The sequence below is a fragment of the Nannobrachium achirus genome (genome assembly GCF_963921795.1).
Source record: "Nannobrachium achirus genome assembly, chromosome: 3".
NCBI classification, from domain to species: domain Eukaryota; kingdom Metazoa; phylum Chordata; class Actinopteri; order Myctophiformes; family Myctophidae; genus Nannobrachium; species Nannobrachium achirus.
The window spans coordinates 64,679,712-64,696,405 of NC_137812.1; the positions used below are offsets into that span (position 1 = coordinate 64,679,712).

At 42.4% G+C, this 16,694-nt stretch overlaps 1 protein-coding gene across 1 annotated transcript; it reads right to left on the reverse strand.

Moving 5' to 3' along the window:
- Nucleotides 1–120: 120 nt before the first annotated feature.
- On the reverse strand, nt 121–15,408 carry mcrip2 (MAPK regulated corepressor interacting protein 2). Its single transcript, XM_080721609.1, has 5 exons — nt 14,851–15,408; nt 14,628–14,697; nt 12,663–12,796; nt 9,265–9,378; nt 121–724 (listed from the first exon to the last, which is right to left on the reverse strand). The coding sequence occupies exons 1-5, from the start codon at nt 14,903–14,905 to the stop codon at nt 654–656; spliced, it is 444 nt and encodes a 147-aa protein (XP_080577735.1). The 5' UTR covers nt 14,906–15,408; the 3' UTR covers nt 121–653.
- Nucleotides 15,409–16,694: the final 1,286 nt, after the last annotated feature.

Consider the following 16,694-nt stretch of genomic DNA (forward strand, 5'->3'; position numbering starts at 1 on the left):
CCATCCACTTTGCATGGAAAAATATCTGGAGAAATATCTCCAGATATCTGTTATCTGGCCCAGTGGGAATGGGCCTTAAGTATTGAAAATTGGAAATACTCCAGTAAAATGTACCTCAATTGTTACACAAGTACTTAAGTTAATTTCCACCACCAATTGGACTCTATGAACCAAAACGGTCTCAAAATAAATTTCAGCACACTGAGCTCTTGGAAAAACATTTTACTTTTTGCATTTTCAAATGTTTTATATCCAAAGATCAGCCAAGAAATACATACTACAGCTGAGCACATACGAGTCAGGAGGGAGGTTCTTTAAAAAAAATCCAAGATCATCATCTTCCAACCAGCGGTCCTTAGCAGTGCGACATCAAGTCATCACTGTCAGAGTTCATAAACAGGCGATAGTTGCGAGCGGGGTGGTTTAGCGTGTTGCACACCCAGCGCGCTGCAGTAGGATGAAGCACGATTCAGCAGAGCATCGACTCACAGCAGGGCTCCACGCAAATCCATAGCGTGTCGTACTGCACTCCTGGAGACTCAGACTCATGTCCGTACGGCCACACTCTCCATGTGGTCCGCAGCAGGCCATCCTCCAGGCCCTGCCTCCCCTAGTCCTTCCCCCTGGTCCCCAGCAGAAGTATCACCCACAAGTCATGACAGGTTTGCAATGTTGGCCAGGAAACGCTGGGCCCACCATTCCTCCAGATCGATGGGCACGAAGTCTGTGCAGTGGGCAGACAGAATTTCATTTAAATCATGTGCAGTAAAGGAACAGGCAAATTAGTTTTAATTTTAGTTTAATTTATTTGATCACTCACATACATACATGTATCAGGTCATACATCCACTTAGGTCATACATCCACTTATTTATTCATTGTTACAATATTTATTGTCATGATGTGATGTCACAGGTTTATGGGTATAAAGAAGAGGGTTACTTATTTCTCAGAGTGAGCTTCATCTGTAGCTTTAACACTAACTGGTTATTTTTTTACTAGGATCACCCAGGGGTCTATGACCCTACCCTCCCCAAAAATCTTTCCACCGAATACAGATCCATCTAAAAGAAGTTTCATGTATTTCTTAAAACTTTAATATATTCTATATTTAGATGGATCTATAACTGATCTATAAGCTCAGAATGCCTTGCGACGCGTTGAGAACTAAGCTAAGCTTATAGATCAGCTATTTTTGCCAAATGTTGCTAGGTGAACAGTAGGAGACAGGTTTGGCTGAGAGACATGACAAGAGGCTGTTGAATCAACAACTAGAGTAGGTCTAAGGTGAGAGTAGTTTGCAGACTAGAGTTAGACATTAAAAGATAACTAATTACTTCCAGTTATATTTTATCTACAGATAAGACAAAGGTGAAGGAGAGAGAGAAAAGAAACCCTGTGCATGAGTTTCCTCTGCTAGACAAGGCAGAATTTCTGAAAATGTGCTTGTATAAAGTCCCGAAGGCATTTTGCGAATATTTATTATATACAACTGTTCTAGGGGTATTAAGGGATGCTGAATCCAAATTTGCTGTATATAATGCTCAAAAATGTTCCTAAATGGCTTAAAATTGAGAAATCCAACATGGCTGCCACTGCAAGGCTGAAATCTATTTAAGTGCAAATCTTTTTGACTAAACAAGGTAGAAACTTGAACTAAATGTGTTTTTCTAGGTTAGCCTACATGGGGAATTTGAAATTCTATCCTGATTTTAGATCTGACGGGAATAATTGGCTTGAAACTCATACATGTATAGCAGAAAAGGTTCGTTATTGATGCATAATTCATCAAACAGAAACAAAAGCAGGATGAACCATGGTTTTATTCATCAAAACTCTTGATTTAGATGTTTCTATCAACAAGTCATATATGCAAAGTATATATAGTCCTTAATATGAAGGTAGGCTACATTAATTTAGGCTACATTAATTTAGCCTATTTGCAGTCAATATTTCGAGTAGATGGCATAGGTATCTTGCAGCTGCATGCATCCAATTCCACTTTTCCTGAATAGAATAGAATGGATTATAATATAATATAATATAATATAATAGTATTTTACCATATCAATAAAAGTAAATGTACATGGGAATACTTCTTACTGTAATCTACTGTGGCAGCTTATTCACAGTCTTCCTCAGTGTTCCTGCAAGTGTTGAGTTTTTTGCAGTTGCATGTTTCCATACATGCCATATGACTCTTTCTGGATAGAATAGAAGAGAAGGGGATACAACGTGTATTGCCAGCACAAGTACATCAGGGTAGGGTTCATCAATCTGTCAACATCTAAGAGTCTATAGAGTATGCAGTCTAGTAGGCTGATATTCTCTAAAATTACCAAATCCCATTAGTGCAATCTATTATACATACATACCTGCAGCTGCAACGTTGGCTGAGGCACTCCTTTGTACACCCACATGAAGTGAACTCCCTGCAGGCTTTGGGCATATAGGTGGCAGAGAGAGTAGCCGTGGCACTAACTGGCCTTCCTTGATCATCCATCCCATTTCCTCCACTGGAGGAAGATCGGGGTGTGGCAGGTGAGCTTGATTCCATATAGTTGCTTGATAGTGTGCACGCATGATATGGAACCTCACAGCATCTGTGGTTGGTGGCAGAGTCTCTTGGGGACGACTTTTGCAGAATAACTTTACTTGTGCTTTGTTGCATGAATCAACGTCAGGCACACACACCATAGATCTTACAAATGAATGTTTCTGATGATGTCACAATTGAAAGGGCCCTTCCCAAGGCCAGCAAGATCAGTGTGATGGTGTTCGAACACCTGCCAGGCTGTCTTCTTTCCATGGCCGCTGAACTGAGACACACTGTCACATCCAGTAAGGGCATGGAAGGCAAGGAGTGTGTCCAGTTGATCCTCAGACAGTATCCTGTGAATTTCATGCACTGGGAACATTTTTGGGTCCTTTGATGTCCCAGCTTTCATACATAGGTACATCTGATTTTGTCAAAGTGAGCAAGCAGTAGTAGAAGCACGTCTGTGTCACGTGCTGACACGACTACTGTTTCCATCGGTGCATGGATACAGTAAAGGATCAGTCGTGTATCAGCTTGTATCGTGTATCAGTCGTGCATCAGCTTCCTCGTGGTCAGCACTCAGGGAGGAGACTTCAAGATCAGATCAGATGTACCTATGTCTACATGAAAGCTGGGACATCAAAGGACCCAAAGTTTTTCCCAGTGCATGAAATTCACAGGATACTGTCTGAGGATCAACTGGACACACTCCTTGCCTTCCATGCCCTTACTGGATGTGACAATGTGTCTCAGTTCAGCGGTCACGGAAAGAAGACACACAGAAGATATTGTGACATCAGAAACATTCATTTGTAAGATCTATGGTGTGCCTGATGTTGATTCATGCAACAAAGCACGAGTAAGAGTCCCCCAAGAGACTCTGCCACCAACCACAGATGCTGTGAGGTTCCATATCATGCGTGCACACTATAAAGCAACTATATGGAATCAAGCTCACCTGCCACACCCCAATCTTCCTCCAGTGGAGGAAATGGGATGGATGATCAAGGAAGGCCAGTTAGTGCCACAGCTACTCTCTCTGCCACCTATATGCCCAAAGCCTGCAGGGAGTTCACTTCATGTGGGTGTACAAAGGAGTGCCTCAGCCAACACTGCAGCTGCAGGTATGTATGTATAATAGATTGTACAAATGGGTTTTGGTAATTTTAAAGAATACTAGCCTACTAGACTGCATACTCTAGACTCTTAGATGTTGACAGATTGATGAACCCTACCCTGATGTACTTGTGCTGGCTATACACGTTGTATCCCCTTCTCTTCTATTCTATCCAGAAAGAGTCATATGGCATGTATGGAAGCATGCAACTGCAAAAAACTCAACACTTGCCGGAACACTGAGGAAGACTGAATAAGCTGCCACAGTAAGGATTACAGTAAGAAGTATTCCCATGTACATTTACTTTTATTGATATGGTAAAATACTATTATATTATATTATAATCCATTCTATTCTATTCAGGAAAAGTGGAATTGGATGCATGCAGCTGCAAGATACCTATGACATCTGCTAGAAATATTGATGACTGCAAATAGGCTAAATTAATGTAGCCTACCTTCATATTAAAGGGCCAGTTCACCTCTGGGGCAACCAGATCTTATTGAGCGGTGGTCACACCGTCTCCATAGCGTGGCCGTGTGTGTAGGTATGTTTGTTTGTTAGTTTGTGGGTGGGTGGGTCTGTATGTAGCCTCAAGCCTGTGTAGTACCTTTTCTGACCACACATGTTAAGGGAGGGGCGCTGTTGTCCAGGCCCCACACACACACACACACACACACACACACACACACACACACACACACACACACACACACACACACACACACACACACACACACACACACACACACACACACACACACACACACACACACACACACACACAGGGGGGGGGGGGAGAACCACCGCTCAGTTCACACGGGTGTGATTTTTTATTGTTGTTTGGGACACGATCAACACAATCCTGAGTAATATTTTGTGTTCAATCTGTGTTTTGAGATATTTTAGTATTTCAGAATGAATGATGAGTCTCTGTTTGAGATGAGTCATCATTTTGCATTATATGATGCAGCATGATGACTCATGTGATGCAAAATGCATCATCATTCATGCTGAAATACTAAAATATCTCAAAACACAGATCGAACACAAACAAATACTCAGGATAGTGTTGATCTTGTCCCAAACAACAATAAAATAAGATCTGGTTGTCCCAGAGGTGAACTGGCCCTTTAACTCATTGGCCGCCTCCCCCGATAGTCACGAGAAAATTCCAATGTCGCTCCCCGCCAGGCCCGATAGTCCCGAGAATTTGCTTTTATATAATGTAATGTTTAATTACATTATTCTGCAGCCCGTGAAAAAGTTTGAGCTTTCAGTCATATAACGAACCAAAGATATCACTCATCACAGTAAGTGTGTTTGAAAACAAGAGTGTAATAACGTATAAATCTCAATAGAAATGAATAAAACTCCCAATAAACCACAGTGAATGCATTTAGCGTGGCAGAGCGCAGCCCGCAGAGTGCAATCAGCGGCACACTGGCCACACGCATGTAAAGGGATGTGGGGCAGGGATGTGCAGAGAATATTTAGAGAGGCAGGGGCTGACATTTCTAAAGGGGCCTTTTGGTGGACAATTCTATTGAATGCAGCCCTCAGGGGCAGGGGCTCAAGCCCCCTTTGATGTCTATGTGTGTACATGCCTGGTGAAGGGGCTGGCAGAAGCGACAACGGAGCAGCTGGATCTGAGACCATTTTGCACAAATCAAACAAAATCCAGTAAAATGTTCACTTGGAAAGCCATGACCTGCCTCATTGGCCAACAACACACAGCTTCATCATAACCCCCAAAGTCTCGACAACAAAATATTATGTCCCAGGCAGCCAGACAACAACGAAGATCAGATCAGCAGGAGCGTCACAAGGGAAAAGTGGGACGAGTCTGAGTTACTAGGGCCCAAGGTGGAAGGGGCTTCATTATTTTATACTTTTGCTATTGAAAAATAGCAGATCTACAAGCTTGCAGCGCGACACTCGGTGCCATGCTGTGAGCTTGTATATATCTATTTTTTAAATCCCCCTATGTAGAAAATTCATGGGGGGCCCGCAGTGAATCCTTGTACCCAGGGCCCAGCACCGACACCCAGTTGGAACAGATCCTCAGCCCACTACAAACACACGTATAGAAAGCCTGGTGAGGCGAGGTTACAAACAACACAATCACCTACTGGACAAGATGCAGCGCCGTCGGCCGGTCCAGTCGACCACCAACCGATCTTCAAGCCCTGCTACGGGAGTGGAGAGGAGAAAATATCCCCCCCCCCCCCCCCGGCGGAGTCCTCAATCAGGCGACCATTGTCTGAAGAAAAGCAACGTGTCGCGTCCATATAACTTCCATCGGTATGTAACAAAACTGGTGAAAATAGCAGATCTGCAAGCACACAAAGCCTCGCATCCATGGAGCCTGATGGGAGGAGGAGTTCTAGGTGTATTATATTCCAGTTCTCAGGAAAGGGTCGCGTCCAAACTCCCAGCGGTGTAACAAAAAAAAGGAGTGAAAATAGCAGATCTACAACGCGTCGCGACGAGTGGAATCCAAGAGGAAGAAATGCAAACACGGCGATCGTCATTGTCAGTAAGTTTACTGTTGTTGTTTACATCCAAGCCTAAACTACTTTTCTTCCTCCTCACTTGGCTGATGCTGCAGCGTGCGTGCACGCGCAATCGCGCATGTGCGCGTGTTTGAGGCGCGCCGCGCAACGGCGCAAGTGCTTGCAGCCTGAAGGAAGGAAACGCGCCTGGAGAAATATCACCACTGGCCGTGTGTGATCGCTGCAGTCTGTTCCGTTCTAAAGCCCGCCTACTGTATCCGGTTATGTAACACTCACATGCATGCAAGAAACGTTTCCGCATCCGGTATAGACCCAGGCCGGATCAGCAACAAGCAGAGTAACTTGATTCCTATCAGTTCTCTACGAGGCCACTGAGCAGGGGCGTCAATTGGGTATGGCAGGGGTATGCAGCTGCCATACCTTGGCTACAGGGGGAAATAATAAAAATGTACTTTTCATCGTGCCTGTTGCTAAGGTATGGCAACATGACTGGTGTCTAGTCATGTTGCCATACCTTACCTTTTTCTGAACTGACGCCACTGCCACTGAGGCCAGCCAGCAGTTTGCGCACATCAACAGAGCATGAGAGCGATTCAATTCAAAGGAACGTTATTGGCATGAGAAAACATAGGCTACGTTTACATCGCCAAAGCAAGTGCCACAAATAAATAAAACAGTTGAATATGGGGAACATATTTACAGTTATACACATAGGCTTTGCCTTATATAAAGTTATAAGTTATAAGTGTGTGTGTGTGTGTGTGTGTGTGTGTGATCTGTGCAAAATAAAACACTTGAATGTGAATAAAAGGTAAAAAGCTTATTTCTATTTGTGTGAAGTCAGTATGACGCCCTAAGGGCAAGAGGTGACCTATTACAGCCCTATTACACTATTCCAGTTATTGCCCTATTACACAATTACACTTATTACACTAGTAAACTTATCTGATAAGTGCCTGACGCCATAAATACAAATATCAACTGAATTATCCACTTGAAAAGCGATCGATCACAAAAAGGTCAATATCTCCAGTTTTATCAATTAGAGCTGGATTTTGGTCAAAAATGGCTATTTTGAGATGGCTGCAACTATAGAAAAAAAAGCTTTTTATTTTATTTTTTTATTTTTTGGTGAGACTAGAGGTTGTCTTCTTTCTTTTCAGGTACTGTAAGACATGGTCGAAAAAACACAGAATTTAGGAAAAATGTCAATATAAAAAAAATATATAAATTTTTTTATTAAACAAAATGGCAGGAGAGCCATACAGTCAATGTTAAAATGGCGGCCAATGTGTTAAGGACTATACGTATATAATTTGCATATACGACTTGTTGATAGAAAAATCTAAATCAAAAGAGTTTTGATGAATAAAACCATGGTTCATCCTGCTTTTGTTTCTGTTTGATGAATTATGCATCAATAACGAACCTTTTCTGTTATACATGTACAAGTTTCAAGCCAATTATTCATATCTGAGCTAAAATCAGGATAGAATTTCAAATTCCCCATGTAGGCTAACCTAGAAAAACACATTTAGTTCAAGTTTCTACCTTGTTTAGTCAAAAAGATTTGCACTTAACTCATTGAGTGCCTATCCCGAATTAGTTCGGGATATATGATCGTATCACAGGGTGCCTATCCCGAACAAGTTCGGGATATAAAAAAAAAAAAAAAAAAAAAAAAATTTTTTTTTTTTTTTGAAAAAAATTTTTTTGAATTTTTTTTTTTTTTTTTTGGACCCCATCAAATCTGGTGAACATGATTTCAATCGCGATTTTGCATGTTCCACCCCCATACAACCCCATCTAACATACAGGGCAGCCATTTTTGTTTACATTACATGTAAAACATAAGGGCGATTATCTCAAGAATGCCTGAACGGATTTCCAATCGGATTTTTTTGTTTGAAAGCTGTGAACAAACTGCACAAATCCACTCTGGATTGCATTGGATTTTTCAGAGCTCATTCTTCTCTGTTTTTTTCCCATGCATGAGGTGTGCAAGGTTTAATCATGGCTAAGTTGACGAAAATAAGGCTTCTAAAATGCTTGGTAGCCAATAGCTAACTTCAAGCTAACTTCATCCTCTTCCTGTACATGCAGTCATGCACAAAGGAAAGTGTTCAGGCAAGTCATGGCTGCAGGGCTTCTGCATATACCAGCATATCTCTATGGGATTTTCTCTGGCCACTGGGCGCCCTCTAGTGGTGAAAGGGGTGGCACTAAATGAGTTAAATAGATTTCAGCCTTGCAGTGGCGGCCATGTTGGATTTCTCCATTTTGAGCCATTTAGGAACATTTTTGAGCATTATATACAGCAAATTTGGATTCAGCATCCCTTAATACCCCTAGAACAGTTGTATATAATAAATATTCGCAAAATGCCTTCGGGGTTCTGATTTTCTAAAAATTGATCCTGTCTATGCCCTTGAGTAAGCCCTGTGCATAGGGCCTGCTCAAAGGCAGCACTAGACTATACATGCCACACATGGGTGCATCGCTCCACTCCGACATGTCTCCATTCCGACACTAACCCTATCTCTAACCCTAACCCCTATGGGAGTGTCGCCACTCCGACAATAAGAAGTCAATTTCGGAGTGGCGACATGTCGGAATGGAGAGAGCCTCCCGCCACAAACACAGGTGTAATCACACAAGGCAGAGCGTTATGAGCTTATAGATCTGCAATTGTTGGACACCTATTTCGCCTATTCGTGGAATGTGTGCCTATTATTACAATCCCAGAATGGGGACGCTAGGGTTAATGATTATGTGGTTAATGAACAGGTTGTTTCCTCATGTATTCACCGTCCTATTTCTGAGTTGCAAAAAAAATCTAGCAGCACTAGTGGAGTTTGGAGATGTGAGTAAATCAGAATTCGCCGTCTATCTCATCCCCAGTCGAATACTTTCTCAAATTCTCAATACAGATCAAGCATACCGGTAGATTTGTGTATAGGCTACACATTTTAACAATTGGAAGATTGTAAGAACAACGTTAGGCCTACAGCAATGATAAATGAAAAGGAAAATAATCATTGTTCTACAGAGAGAGAGACGGGCGTTAGTGTTGACTTGTGTACACAACTTACTCTTCATCACAGGGCTGGGGGTCTTCTCTGCATACTGAACAGCCCCTTGGCCAGGCGCTGGCTCCCCACGGACCCCAGCACCATCTCCCAGGCTCTGCTCCACTTCCTGCCACGCTGCATACACACACACAAACAATGGGATGGATGTACAGGTACAGAAGACAATGCATACAATAAATGCCTTACAGTGGAGGTACCATAAGGTAATAAGCCTACATCCAATCAGTCAATTAAGGATACCAGAATAACTACCAGTATAACTGCAGTGGAGTCAAACCCAGTTAAAGTAACCTTATTCATAACGTAATGCCCTTGGCTGGAGCCTATGCAGCCTTCACTGTAGTTGTTTGCGTGTGCCATAGCTGGATGGGCAGAGAGACCATCTGAGAAACAAAGGTCCCAGGTTAAGTTTCCGGTCACACTCTTCAAGGTCAGCGCATGTTTTGCAATGTTACACTGGCAGCAGACCAGAATGACGACAGACACAACGTGGTATTTGTTTTGGGAACTTGCAACAGAACATGGTGAGCAGAACGGCTGTTGTAAGCAACATGTTGTAGGAGGGAGCGACACACCAAGAAGAGGTTTGTAGATGAGCAAAATGAATATTACGATGGGTGTTTGAGGATGGCCAGCTGACAGAGGAAAATAGAGAACGATGGTGTGTTTTAAAAGGACGCATTTGTAGCAATGTTCAAGGAGAATACTCAAACTTTGTCCCTCTTGAATTGGCAAACCTGCAACCAAACTTTGATAAGAACAGACAAAACTGTAGCTCAGGCCCTTCAAAGGGAAACTTTGCCCATATAAAACTGATCACGATACTGACCTGTAACTGACAATACAGACCGTGATACTGACCATGATTCTGACATCATACTGACCATGATAGTGAGTGACCATGTACTGGTCTAAATCCTGTTGTTCAGAAAAAAATACCTATGTCTTCTGTGTATTTCTCCAGCGGCCGTGGCATTATATACAGTGTAATATTTATTTCAGACCTGTGGGTCCATTTAAAAGAAGGCAGCACATAATATAAAAACAACAGCGGTACAGTATATAAATATATCCAATATAAAGAAATCTAAGGCTCAAGCGCACCCAGCCCACACACACACACACACGCACGCACACACATACTTGTGTACATGAGGCAGCTGTCAAGCACCCAGTCAAAAATTTAGCATTTCAGGCAGGTAAATTAATTACTAAAAATATAGGCGCCAATGCTCTCTGAGCCTGGATGTGTATCAAAGCGTCAGACGAAGTGACGCACACGCCCAATAACATAAACCTGACATGTTCCTGCTCAGACCAAATGACCTGCTGTACATAGAAACATTATCACACTGCTTATCAAGCATCTCCAAGAGTACATACAGTAAGTAAAGAAACACAATGAGTTAACACTAAATTGGGAATATGAAGGGAGAAAATGTTTTCTTTTATTATCCTTTTTTGGCAGAGTTTTTCTTATTTTTATACTGAACTTATACGTACCGTGATGGCCTCAGATCTTGTACTATTTTGTACCAATGATTATTGTGATGGGAATGGGACTTGAGGTGTCATCACTGTTTATGTATGTACCTGCCTCAATGTGATACTGTGCTTTAATAAAAAAGATTTGAAAAGAAGAAACACAATGAGACGCAGAGCACACACAGGAGAAGGCAGCCAATGGTGACTAAGCGAGCAGTGACAACGGCGGTGTTAAATCCCACGCGCTACAAGCCAACGCAAGTTTTGAAAGCACACGGTACATGTCCATGCAGAGGACAGAGTTAAAGAAAAAAGCATCAAAAGACAAGCAGAAAGGAGTCTGTAGCTGAATGCATGTACGGTAGGTTTTTGGAGCAAAACAAATTGAAAAGCTCTCTGCTATATTATGTTCTAAAAGTGGGGTCAGGGGACCTTGGAGGGGGAGGGGTGGTCACAAAATGCTAATATGCCATACTTGAGATATACAAGACTGGGTCTAATAACGGCGTGGCCAGTCTCTGACAACAGTCACCTGTGATGGTTCTGTGATGTATAACTACAAATTTGGTAACTTTCAGCCCAATTCGACCAACACTCAATTCCTTATAGATGGCTTAAGGCAGATCCGCAAGGTCCAAGCACAGCACTAAGCGACGCGTTTCAAGCTTGTACATCCGCTACTCTTGCCATTTTCTTTTATTTGAATACTGAAGAGTAACAAATTTGGACATAATGAGGTTAACACCCGACAGACGATATGTGAACAATCATTAGTGGGATTCTATGTTTGTACGTTTGCCTTGTGACAGTGTGTGCACAAGACTTTTGGTGCTGATCGGTCCAGCAGTTTATGAGATTAGCTCTGTACAAACACACAGACGGACAGACCCTCTTTTAGTTGGCTCAGCCTCTCTCAGAGTCATGCCATTAAAGCTAATGGAGGATTAAAGTTACATAAAACATTCATACTACATTATGTTATAAAAGTATATTAAGTATATATATAACAGTAAGACTCCCTAATCGGGAGTTAAGCGACTCTCAGGTGGTCACATGCAAAAAGCAACCTCAAGTACATATGAAACTACTTTTTTCTATTGCAAACTTCTAATACATTCTTCAATCAATCAATGGTGGCGCTATAAGAGGGGCATGTGAGAAATGAGGGGCGGGGTTGTGGTTTGCCAGCCAAGGAGTGTGTGTGCAAAGTTTGGCATGGATAGGTGCAACGGTGCCGGAGATAAGAGTAGGGCCAAAAGTGTGACGTAACGAACAGACAGCCTGTAAAGGTTTTGATAGTAACTTGTGACCTGACGGTCGCAAAAAGTCATAGTAGGCTATACTGTTGCCATCATGTAGAAAAACAGATGGGAAAAAGCCATAGTATATCACCAAAAACATGTATACTACTTGTATGTTGACAAAATGTTTTTAAATACAGTACAATAGAGTAATTCCCCTTGTTTACTGGGAGGGGTCTTTGGAATCATCAATAGAGTGATCTACACCATTAACCCGCCATTCCTAGTTGCTCAAGGCCAACCAATAAGGCTCCCTGTGGGCCAACAGCCATGACCGAGGAGGAGGGATACCAAATAAATGATTGCCTGTCAACCTTGGTTTCTCTCGTTATCCAAACTCGGAGGACGAATGTCCAGATAATAATCTATGTTCATCAACAGTATTATATTATGTTTTAGTGACAATATTACTCTTCAGTCCATTTTGCAGAAGCGTCCTTGATCAAGACACTGAACCCTAGCGCTCCAGAGATACTGCTCTGTGCCCGATGCTGAGGTCTGACCTCGCTGTTGATGAATGCCCTCCTAGCCTAGTACACAGTACACACAGATGAATTCACTCCCACTTGTAGAGTAAATCAAACATTAACATCCCGTCACTGTGGCCCTCACCTTCAGAGACAAATCTGACGTTCTCTTCATGGGCAGGAGTGAAGCCTTCGGCGGAGCCCTCTGACTTTGGTGTTGCTGCTGCGTTGTAGCGCTTCCCGTTGAGACGGTTGAACACTATCTTAGGGGGCGGAGAGCTGGAAAGTTCACAGACACAACAGTGTGAGCATTAATTGAATCAAAAGGTGGATAGGCCATGTGCCAACAAATGTGAAAGCAGGAGTTGCTAAATTGATTTTCTTATTCCTGGATTGGATAATGTGGATATTTATGCATACTGCGGATCCCCAAATGAGGCACACGTGTCTCTTATTAGTTAATTAAACTTCCATATTATCACATGAATGTGTAGATATCTGTCACACGTGTCTCTTATTAAAGTTAAACTTCCATATCACATGAATGTGTACATGTATATCTGTCTGTGGGAGTGTGTGCATGGGTGTATGTACGGTACACAGTAAGATTATCAGTGTTTCATCAACTTCTAACTCTGAGAATGGTACATTCATACAAACTCAAGTTACCCAACGGTCTATTTGGTCATATTTGTAGATTCAGAGTAAAATAACTCAGGTTTTACTGCATATGTGTGCATGTCTGTGTTATTATGCAGACAGGGGTGTGCGTTTCTCTGTCTCTTGATGGTATATTGTTAGTTTTATAATTGAATATTCATGCACTACAGGCCAATATCATATTTTTACTTTTCTGTCAATATTCCAGTAGAACCATAGATTCCAGATGTTCATTGATCTGCTCTCACTCTATCAACTGAAAAATTATAATGTATTTTGTGCATGGTTGGGGGGAGGGGGCTACACTTTGTATCAGTACAGGTATGTACTGATACAAAGTATCAGTAAACCTGGTACAATATGGTAGAGCAGGCAATATTAACACAATATAGTTACGGTAGTACATCTGCAGTGGTTGGAGGTGGACTACCTGCTCTTCTACTGAGAATGTGTCAGGTAGAAGTAGGACACCTACTGGTTGACAACAAGCCTCACGAAATGCAATATCTCTCCCAGACAAGAGGGGATTCCGTCTTGGTAGATTTCGGGAGACCCAGGGTTGAATGAATCATCATCTTATTATATAGGACGTTCAAGTTCAATTTATGGATTCTTGCAGCTTTAATGTAGGCTAAAGCCCATGACATGTGTTTAGGCTAATGTTTGTTTTACCAAAGTAGCCTATGCTAATTAATGTCTTTTCAATTTAAAGCGACACAAAAAATAAACAGCAATTCTGGAAATGTCATCATTTGAATAGGCAACATAGAAAACGCAGAGCTTAAACGGGACGAAATTGAAAGCATTATTGGCTGACAGAGAGTTACAGACGTGCTTCTTTTTCTGTGTAAGATAAGCACAGGCTAGTCGAGTCGCCTCGCGATCATCTGCGCACTCCTTATTGCTGTTGACAAGCAGCAGCAGTGCCCTAAACAAGGAGGACAACCGCCGGGCGGTCACTGTCACAGTGTCACTGCATGTCACGGTTGTCACCTGCTTCGATGACAACTGACACGTAAACACACTGACACACACACAGGTAGCGATCATCAGACGACAGGCAAGCTATAACCTTTGCAAGGTCATAGTTATGGACGATACTGTCTCTGGTTAGTGGTTACAAGTCATTGATTTCAACTATTGGCTAAACAGGCTAATATAGACCTATATACGACACACTTGCTACACGATCTCTCGATTCTCAACTTGTCACTGATATTTAAATGATGTAGCACCTCACTGTCGGGCCGTGCGACATGAATTATATCAGTAACAAGTTGTAGGCAAAGGTTGTAGGGCAGGCTACACTGGGGCTGAGCACATGTGCTGTGCATTTTTTGGATTTTTTTTGGCACATGCTTTGCGCTGTAGCTATAGCTACCTTAATGTCCTATATAGTCCTGGACCTAATACTCTCCTATATAAAATTTGCAAAAATGTTTTTACTTACTTTGACGTTAACCAAGACGTCTGGTTGAGCTTCAAGTCCTTGTTTTTACTCTCAATTTGTTGTGTGGGCCCTATAGTGAGACAATTCCAAAGATAATACAGTGGATCAGCCTATTAGTCCAGTTTAGCAATATCTTGTGAATTGTGATGAGCCACTATAATGTCAAAGCACATAGTTCTCCCAATTATCGATGTATTATTATTTGGAATGCTGTATTGCTCACCTGTCCTCCGTTGTGTAGCAAGTTTACTGGGACCTCTAGTGATTGTGTACATCATGTGATCGCCTTCCCGAATAATAACTTCAGCGTTGCATAAAACTAATAGATCCTGGGAACTGAAGCGTCCCTAGGCTGTGTGACACGGTGCGCAGTTAGGCAGTGGCTCTAAAGTGTCGCCTGTCAACTGTCCATACAACATACAACCCCCCTCTTCTTAGGAATCCTCTCGATGCAGCCACAGTGGAAAAATATTGCAGCTTTTCCAAGTCAGCTGGTCTACGATCGTCGTGCCAGACGTCTGCTGTGCTGCTGCCAAACCGAGGGGCTCTGCTGCTCATAAACCGGGGCTGCAATGCCAAAAGTGTGACTTCGTTTTAAAGCGCCGGGCGGTCAGCCTGCTCCACTGCTCCTGCAAAGGTGTCCTGCAATAGGTCATTCAAGGTGAAACGTCTCCACGTGATTGTGTGATCTTTGAAAGGAGGTGGTGTGCTGTGCGTGTGTCCCTGCCTTCCGTTGCGATCGCACTCTCCGACGGAAATTATTCAGGTTGTTTCACCTTGTTCGGACAGAGGAGACTAGAGAGAAGCGCGCGCCGCCTTGCCGAGGTTGTGCAAGTGGATTATTATACAAGGAGGAGGAGGAGGGTTTGGTTACGCACGGCGCGTCGATTTCATCAGAAGCCACATGGGGCACGATGAGGAGTGACGGGGGTACTCCCCCATCTAGTGGCGTCACTGGGGGGCGTTCTTCAAAATACTACAGTGAGTTCACCATTCACATATTAATTCCTACCTCCTAGACCTATTACTAATTATGAATTCAGAATAAAATGTTACAGTAGAAATGCACATAACGGATTCAATGTGGGAGCAGCGCTCCCTTGCAAAGCCACACACAATATAGGCTAATTTTTTGGGACAGGACTGGACAGCTCCTGTGTGATAGCTATTCGAACATTGGCATTTGGCTAGGAGTAGTTCACCCCCAAAATGACTTTTTTTTTCTTTTTTCCAATAAATTAATCACGCCATGTAGACCTGAGTTCAATAATATTTTTTGGTTTTTGTCTGTTTCTGAGCCAGACATTAAATGTCTGGCTCAGAAACATAATCACATTTTGATTATAGACCTAGTAAATTTACCCTGATGGTTTCCCCATCCAGTGCCATGCATTTGGGTCCCCATCCGGAATCAATGGGGGTAAATTTACTTTAATCACATTTTTGTCTTAGGAATGTGACAAATACAAAACAAATATTATTTAACTCAAGTCTCTATGGCATGAGTAATCATTTTGGGGGTGAACTACTCCTTTAAAGTAGGCCTAAATGTTTGGGTCTCATTTGGTAAGCATTAACCTACAGTTCACACAAGTGACAAAACGGTTGTCATAAGCTGCAGCAACACTGGAAGACAGGCTGACAAGAAAAGCAGCTCAGACTGGCTAATCCAGGGCGATGCTTGTGATCTGTAGCTTACAAACCCTGCCAATAACATCTGACATCTCCAAAGCAAGACGCCAGTGATCAACAGCCCACCCTGATTGAGCCACTTAATAATGTTGTGTAAACTAATTAAGAAAGGGATTAGAGAACAGACTAGCCCATTTTGATTAGGTCTGTGTGTAATGAAACAAATGTGTCTTGGAGCAGGGACAAGCATGACAACACCTGAAACATATGTTAAATCACAAAACCCAGACAGAAGACCATATATTTTGACATGCCGAACTGTTAAAAAATACAGTGGTCAGAATGAAAATTAAAATGTAAGTATCCTTTCCTAGTGAGCATCAACCATACTGTCAAAATAAGTCGGTCGGGACTGAGCATCAACCATACTGTCAA